This window comes from Setaria italica, chromosome VII (assembly GCF_000263155.2).
Source record: "Setaria italica strain Yugu1 chromosome VII, Setaria_italica_v2.0, whole genome shotgun sequence".
NCBI lineage: Eukaryota > Viridiplantae > Streptophyta > Magnoliopsida > Poales > Poaceae > Setaria > Setaria italica.
Genome location: NC_028456.1, coordinates 14,813,183 through 14,821,758, shown reverse-complemented (window position 1 = coordinate 14,821,758; position 8,576 = coordinate 14,813,183). Strand labels below are relative to the sequence as shown.

Genomic DNA, 8,576 nt, shown 5'->3' with positions numbered 1-8,576 from the left:
CCTAAATTGGGAGACGCTACATTTCCCAGTGGTTGACTTAAACAACATCGATAGCCCCTTCTCGGATGAAGAGATACTACAAGCAATCGCAGAGTTGCCAAAAAATAAGGTGCCAGGGCCGGACGGCTTCGCTGGCCTATTCTCCAAATCGTGCTGGAACATAATCAAAGGTGACGTCATAGCGGGTGTTAATGCCTTCCACAACATCCGCTGCAAATACCTCAATTTCGTCAACATAGCAAACATTGTTCTAATCCCCAAAACAGAGGGTGCTAAAAGCATCAAAGATTTCAGACCAATAAGCCTCATACATGCCATCACTAAGATCATCAATAAATCCTTGCGATAAGACTACAGTCGTATATGGAAGCACTGATATAACCAAGCCAAAGTGCCTTCATAAAAGAAAGAAGCATTCATGACAACTTTCTATATGTTCGGAACATGGCATGTCGATTTCACAGCAATAGAACGCCGACACTACTAATGAAGCTGGATATCTCAAAGGCTTTCGACTCCGTGCGTTGGGATTACCTACTATCACTAATGCAACACAGAGGCTTCCCCAGGCAATAGCGGGACTGGATAGCCGCGTTACTGGCCACATCTACCTCAAAAATTTTGCTGAACGGATTCCTGTCTGACCCCATTGCGCATGGATGTGGACTACAACAAGGAGACCCATTATCCCCCCTCCTCTTCATCCTCGCGATTGACCCACTATACCAGCTACTACATCAGGCAACGGAAATGGGACTGCTCAACAAGCTGGGAGGGTGTGCACCACGCACCAGCATCTCCATATATGCTGACGACACGGTCATATTCATAAAACCGACACATGCAGACATCGTGAACACTGCAAAGCTACTATGCCTTTTCGGGGAGGCAACTGGGCTTAAAACAAACCTTCAAAAGACAACCGTGGCTCCCATTAGCTGTGACAACGTGGACCTCGAGGAAGTCCTCTCAGAATTGCCGGTAACTCGAATAGGATTCCCAATAAGATACCTCGGACTACCCCTAGCGATAAGGCGTCTTAAGAAACTTGACTTTCAACCTCTAATTAACAAAGCAGCACGCAAGCTATCCGGTTGGCATGACCGCAATCTCAACCAAGCAGGACGGGTTTGCCTCACCAAAGCAGTACTTACCGCGCAACCATTATATCTGCTAACGGTAATAAAAACGCCAAATGAAGTACTTGAGGAACTCGACAAAATAAGGAAAAGGTTCCTATGGGCAGGAGATAAAACGCTCACAGGCAGTAAATGCAAGGTCAACTGGGTCAAATCCTGCTTACCAAAAGCAAACGGAGGATTAGGTGTGCTCAATCTTCACAAGTTCGTAAGAGCATTGAGACTGCGATGGCTTTGGCACGAGTGGGAGTCACCGCAAAAAACATGGATCGGAACGGAGATACCATGCGATGACACGGATCGCCGTTTGTTCGCGGCATGCACAACCATCACAGTGGGGAACGGACGCAAGACGAGCTTCTGGCACTCGGCCTGGGTGCAAGGCGTCAGGCCAAAGGACATTGCGCCCAACATATATGCGATATCCAAAGGGAAAAAAAGGAATCTAGCAGAGGCCTTACACGACAACAGTTGGATTAGGGACATAAACATTCACGGAGGATTGACAACTCGGCATCTACAAGAATTCGTAACACTTTGGCATCTAGCAACAATGATGCAGCTGCAACCGCAACAGGAAGACACAATTCGATGGAAGTTTACGTCCACCGGAAAGTATTCAACGACCTCGGCATACAAGGCATAGTTCTTTGGATCCACCAAAGCACCACATTACAAAACAATCTGGTGTTGTTGGACGCCACTGAAGTGCAAGTTCTTCGCGTGGCTGATCTTACAAAACCGACTATGGTCAACTGATCGACTTGCATGAAGAGGATGGCCTCACTCCCCTGCATGCCCCTTATGTCGAAGACAAATGGAGATGGCCCATCACCTACTAGTCGAGTGCAGATACACTAGGAGAATATGGAGCCTAGTGGCGGCGTGGACAACGCAGCCAAGCCTGCACCCCTCAGAATGGCGACAAACTGACAATGCGTTGGATTGGTGGATAAACATGACTACAAAAACAGAAACTTCTAGGTAGGGTGCATGCTCCATGACGCTACTGGTCATATGGGAAATTTGGAAGGAACGGAATAGGTGAATATTCAATCGACAAGAGATGGCAGCAATCACACTAATGGCAAAAATCAAGGAGGAAGCAAGAGCATGGATACTAGTAGGGGCAAAGGCCTTAGCGGTTTTTTTTTTGTCTAGAGAGTAATCATGTAAAAGTGTGTACTCTAATCGGCTAGCCAACTGTATTTCTCTACTCTATCAATGAAATAGGCAATGTCTCGTGCCCATTCGTTCAAAAAAAAATATAGAGTCCAAGATATTTGGCCACTTGATCTAACTAATTAAACTGTGTTATATTGACTAATCCACTCTTGTACATATTCTAGCACGTCTACCCCTTACACAGAACTACATATACGTGCTTTAGTTTTATTCATTTATCCTGTCCAAGGATTGCAGGTCACCTTATGCATTCTGCGCCAATATATTTGCATCTGTACTTAAATTAAAGTCTAATTGCGGATGCTGTATGTCTTCTTTATTTGTAGTACTCCAGGTTTAAAATAGCCGGCTATAGCGTCTTGGAAGAGCGGGGGCTAGGATAGTCGCTGCATTTTTAGCACTAACTAAGCATTCATTTCCGCTAATAGCGGTGATTAGCCAGCTAAATCCGCTAAATCAGTATTCATTTAGCGCCACCGTAGCCTAGCCTTCGCCTTAATCAGCTTGGGTTGGGCCGATATCACCGTGAAGTTTTGCAACATATCCGACAAAACCTTCAAACCCAAAACCTTCGTTTATTTTTGTAAGGTATATTAGAACAATTAGCAATGCATGCAGCTGTTTTAACCAAGGTTAGTTGCAATCCGGCCTGCCGAGTTTCTATTCTTGAACACAGCTTTTCATTGCCCTGAAAGTCTGCCTTCCTGCTCTATATATATGATCTCACATTCAAATCCTTCCAACATATTACTGTGAAATTTATTTCATGTTGTCCCATTCAAACAGATTAATGGGGAATTAACAAAAAAATATAATCCTGAGAAGGAGCTTGAGTTGATACCTCTGCAACGACGCGAGCTCAGAAGAAGAACATGAGCTACGGTGAGCTGCTGCTGCGGCAAAGCACTGGCAGAACCGAACAATACGGCCCGTCACTCCAGCTACAGATCGAGACAGATATGGGGTATGGCCTCGACAATAAAGCCCATCTTCCTTGGTCATGTACATCATATTTCTGTATCTTCCTACTCCCATGCCGTGTGCCTGGAGATCGAAGAGGGAACATAAGAGAAGGCCTGTAGAGAGGAGAGGAAAGAAAATAATACTTCCTCCATTTTTCTTTACATGACATTTGCTGACAAAAATTTTGACACGCTTCTAGTGCATATCTGTAGTCGGAAGCATCAACTATTCATGAACGGTAGATTGAAAAATAAGAAAGGAATCGTAAGGATGTAGGATTGTTGGCTGTGACATGGCAGATGCCATGGCAGATGTCATGGACCCTTTCTAGTTTTTTTTTCACGGTATACATTAATTATATTTTCCTTGTGCCATGGATTGATTCTCTCTCTATCGCATCCAGACCAAAGTTATTTGGGTCAACTATTTTTATTTTTCTCGGGTATGATTATTACTATAAATATAGATGGATGGATGGATAGATGTAGTCAATCTGCTACCAAATTCTTTCAGGTGGATTGACTTTGCGAAACATGTTGCCATGAGAGCGGCTACTCTTCTTAATAGTGCACAAGTAGGTGTATTCTTGTTACAATTTTATTCAGGGAGTATCTCATTTTATTAGGACAAAGCACTATGCAGAGACCTCATCCATGTCCAGTTTCCCGAGCCGGGGCATGGATGAGGAATTTTAGGTATACGAGGAAAAAGGCCATCACCGATAATTGGCTATCAATGCCGGATCCTTATAAGAGGTGGGCAAGGATACTCAAGTCAATACATCTATGCCGTACATTTTTAAGCACCGGTTGGGCTTTGACCATATCGCTGCCGTTAGTATTTTTTTTTGGAACGGTACGAGTATTAATGTATCACTACCGGTCGTGTTATCATTTTGGTAGGGATATTAGGGTATCCATACGGATGCTAATTAATCTATGAGTTAGCAGCGTTATTGTTGGTGGACCAAAAAAATACAATTTGTAGATTCTTTTATATCTATTGTCCTTGGTCTAAAAAACAATAAAAATCAGTTCATTTGCTTTTGGGACTCAGATCAAAATTCATAGCTCGCAGAAAGAAATCTATCAATCATGAATGTATATAAATACACTAGATTAATTACTTAGGCTCCGTTTGGGAAAGCTGCTCCCAAAACAGCCTCAGTCAAACTTGATGAAGACAAAAATAGTAGCTTCACCTGGCTTCTAATTCATTTGAACCTCGATTTATAAAATGGCTTCACGCTAGGGTGCCTCGTTTTGTGTAAAACAGAAGAAGCCGAAGTTGAAATAAGTTCTATCAAACGGGACCTTAATATGTGGTGCGCCGCTTACCACCATATTTGTAGATTAAAAAACTTTAACTGGTATTACAAAATGGCTGATCATAGATTAGCAATGAAGTGTATAATACGCATATATATGGATGGATTTACATCAACGCACGCAAGCACAACAAAAATGACACTCTTCTTAAGTAGACATGAGCATGCTCTGCTGTCTTTATTTGATAGTGTAACACGAATCCCCACCTCTGCATGCAGAGATGAACACAGACAGCTACTTATGATAACATTTCTTCTATTGGCTTACTCGGCTTTCCAAGATGACAACGGAGGGGTCTCGGAATTCTTCCATGTGTAAGCAGCTTGAGGATCACGGTCACCTTGGACATTATCTGCAGAAGCGTAGGATTCAAGTTCGGACATCTCCTCTGGTGTGAGCTTTACAGATAGTGCCCCCACATTCTGATTGAAGTTCTCTATTTTCGTTGTTCCAGGTATGGGGCAGACATCACTTCCCTGATGGTGAACCCAAGCCAATGCAAGCTGTGACGGCGTGCATCCTTTTCTTTTTGCCATTTCACTGACACGCTCGAATATCTGCTTGTTCTTGTCGAGATTGTCTGGCTGAAATCTAGGCCAATTCTGGAAGAGTACAAACTTCTCATTAATAAAATAAGCAAAGCAAATTATTGCACTCCTAATTCAGTTTGTACAACAAATAGCTGAATGATACCACCATATAGAGCGAATACATTATGGTAGTAAGTCATGAGCATTCACCTTGCGAATGTCCTGCTCTGATAGCGAGTCCATGAGTTTTGCCCCACTGGAGAAGAATCCTCTGCCCAGTGGACTGTAAGCGACGATTCCGATTCCCAGCTCTCTGCAATTTCCAGCATGACTTATTCAGAACAAAGCTTCCAATTTTAGGGACGAACAAAACATTTGCACGTAAGATACCTGCAGGTAGGAATTATATCCTCTTCTACATCTCTAGTCCACAATGACCACTCCAGCTCAACCGCGGTGATCGGATGGACCGCATGAGCTCTTCTAATTGTCGATGCGGATGCTTCAGATAACCCGATGTATTTAATCTTCCCTTCCTCAACTAGCTTCCTCATTTCACCTATCTGCAATGCAGCAACAATTAAGCTCAGTAATCACTGATACAAGGAAATGAAAAATGGCAATTCAAAAGTAATCAAGCTCAGTAATCACCGTGACTTCGATGGGCACCCTGGTGTCGATGCGGTGCTGGTAGTAGAGGTCGATGCAGCCGACGCCGAGCCGCCGGAGGCTGCCCTCGCACGCCGCCCGCACGTACGCCGGGTCGCCGCGGAAGTCGGGCTCGCGGTCGCCGTCGGCGAAGGAGACGCCGAACTTGGTGGCCAGGTCCACCTTCTCTCTCAAGCCTCCCTGCAGCGCCTTGCCGAGGAGGATCTCGTTGCTGTGCGGGCCGTAGCTGTCGGCGGTGTCGAGGAGGGTGACGCCGGCGGCGACGGCGTGGCGGATGAGCGCGATCATGTCCGTCTCGGGCTTGGGCGGGCCGTAGTAGGCTGTCATGCCCATGCAGCCCAGGCCCTGCGCCGAGACCTCCAGGCCCTGCGAGCCCAGCTTCATGCGCGGCACCGTGGCGACCGGAGCAGCTGCCATTGCTGGACCTTGGGAAATGAGCTCTGTCTCTCTGCTGATGTGTACAAATTCAGATTACAGACGTAGGAATGTTGGGTGGGATGAGCTGATGATTCGTCTCCGAATTTATAGTGTGTTCGGAGGGCCTCTGAAGTGTCCAGGAAGGCAGGAAGAGATGATCAGCAGCCCGGCGGCTTTGGGAGTTTGACTCAAGCGCTGACTACGTGAAACATGTAAGACCTTACGTCATGGGCCTTTGGAGAAATGTGCTCGGCCACACCCAAAGCACTCCACCAACCACCAATCATGATAGGCCACATGAGCATCTTTTCCCTCATGGCAGCAATAATATAATTGATAATAACAAAATAGAATGTCTAGCTGATACTGATACTTAGACATCTATTTTTTTATTAAAGAATGACATGGCATTTTGACACAGAGAACGAACGACTCAACAACAGGTAGTCAAGCAACGCTCCTTCAAGCCAAAAAATGAAACTGATTTGCAAACTTTTTTGAATCTCTTATCAGTCATGTTTCTTTTACTAACAAGTGTAGAGGTATCCATCTAAAACTTTTAGGATTTCAGTTATAATTTCATTACCAATTACCCAAGCATTTTTTTCAAACGAACAAAATCTGTTGAATTTCCTTCGCTCGCAATCAATCTCGTACGTATATAGTTCTTAATGTTACTTCTACAAATAATTACATAAATTAAAAATAATGTCACTATTTTGAAATATATATTAAAATGTTAAAATGATTTTAACTAAACTGCGGTCTATGTAAATTATACAAATAGTTATTATAAATGGTCTTAGTGTGATGGCCGGTTACTATATGAAAGGAATTAGTGCTCGTGTGCCTAAGAGCAAGACGGGTGCATTAGGCAACTTAGAATATTAACATGTAGCTTCCAATACTATCTTCATGTGCAACTATGCTTTACCTAGTGTTTGCACTCACCCATAAAGACTTTTACATCCTAAAGACAATCCTAACTAGAACTACCCGTAAATGCACTCAAGTTGAAAGTATGAAATGCGAAAACGTAAAGAAGGTCAGTAATATGCTGACGCTCATTATTGCCACCCTTTTAGTGCAATTTAAGTGGTATTTTTGGACTAAATCTTGTACTAACCCCCACTTGACACCTGAAATAACCCTATATTCACACATGTAGTGTATTTTGGAGTATATTCCAAAATGGCAAGAAATAAGGTATAAATAGGCAACTCTTGTACGGGCTTGATTTAGACCTGAACAACACAAGGAGCCTACACAAGATGATTTGCAAAAAAAGTAACTGATTTGCAAACTTTTTTGAATCTCTAATCAGTTAGTTTTTTTAACCAACAACAGTCAGAGATGTCCATCTAAAAATTTGGAGGATTTTAGTCACCTTTGTTGGCTGCAATTAGCATGCCAGTTTGTGAACCGCAAGTGCATGGATCATCATAGCCTTTTCCTTAGAGTATTCCCCTAAGTTTTATCAATTCGTGAAAATAAGGTCACAAGACCTAGACTAACTAAGCATCGGAAAACAGATTTAGGTTGCAAGATGATTCTGAATAGACATGAAGAGAAAATGTGACCAAGAGGTAACTCATCCAGAGTGAAGCCTAAATATACGTGCGTTGTAGTTATAGCTATAAGGCAAGCAAAACATGGTTCTCATTCAAAGCATCTTTAAACCATCACCTCCGGTCTGACTCTTGAAAACCCACTTTACACGGTAACAGACAGGTAGATCCTACGTGTCAGCGTAAGCGGTCTAATGGTATGAACATAAAACACATGTCTAGCTATTATTATAGATCATGCATGCAATTCTACTCAGCATGGCTACAAGAACAGCCTACGCAATCTACAACGTTCATAGATTGGAATAAGCAAACTCATAACGGTCGACATCATAAAAAGGAGGCATTTGGATTGCTATGGAACCAAAACTCATCTATTACTTCATCATGAATGATTGTTCGTCATAAGATCTCCACCGGGAACATACCTACGACTTGTGAATCCTAGCTCCAGAACTTTGGTCTGGATATTCCTCGCAGGGTGATCACGCTGGCCAGAGCCTAGCCTAAGCTAGCCTCCGAACAACTGCACGGCCCTCAGCTCTCTGTAGATGGTTGTCCCTCAAGTTCCTCGACTTCTGCTACTAATTTGTTCCCTTGGTGCCGATGGATAATGGGGGTATTTATACCCTGGAGAGGCCGTAGTCCAAAGGGGAAGTCGAATAGGCGAGGGAAAGGCCCAGGCCAATCGGCTTGGCACTTCCTTTTGTCCTCCCGCATCCTCCTTCATTACCAAGTCTTCTCTAATCCTTTGAGGTTTTCTTTTGTCTTGCACAT

The 8,576-nt window shown here is 43.6% G+C and overlaps 1 protein-coding gene across 1 annotated transcript; it reads right to left on the bottom strand.

Annotated features, from left to right (window-relative positions):
- Positions 1 to 4,679: 4,679 nt before the first annotated feature.
- On the bottom strand, positions 4,680 to 6,291 carry LOC101753867 (probable aldo-keto reductase 2). The gene is made up of 4 exons (XM_004975228.3): positions 5,797 to 6,291; positions 5,536 to 5,708; positions 5,356 to 5,458; positions 4,680 to 5,217 (listed from the first exon to the last, which is right to left on the bottom strand). Exons 1-4 carry the CDS (start codon positions 6,229 to 6,231, stop codon positions 4,879 to 4,881), a joined length of 1,050 nt encoding a protein of 349 aa, XP_004975285.1. The 5' UTR covers positions 6,232 to 6,291; the 3' UTR covers positions 4,680 to 4,878.
- Positions 6,292 to 8,576: the final 2,285 nt, after the last annotated feature.

What these genes read in the sequence shown, in the direction of transcription:
- LOC101753867 (XM_004975228.3), bottom strand. Translation starts at nt 6,231, where the DNA reads ATGGCAGCTGCTCCGGTCGCCACGGTGCCGCGCATGAAGCTGGGCTCG. An exon ending in GATATAATTCCTACCTGCAG is followed by an intron (nt 5,459 to 5,535) that starts GTATCTTACGTG and finishes TGGAAATTGCAG; the next exon opens with AGAGCTGGGAATCGGAATCG. An exon ending in CAGAGCAGGACATTCGCAAG is followed by an intron (nt 5,218 to 5,355) that starts GTGAATGCTCAT and finishes GTACTCTTCCAG; the next exon opens with AATTGGCCTAGATTTCAGCC.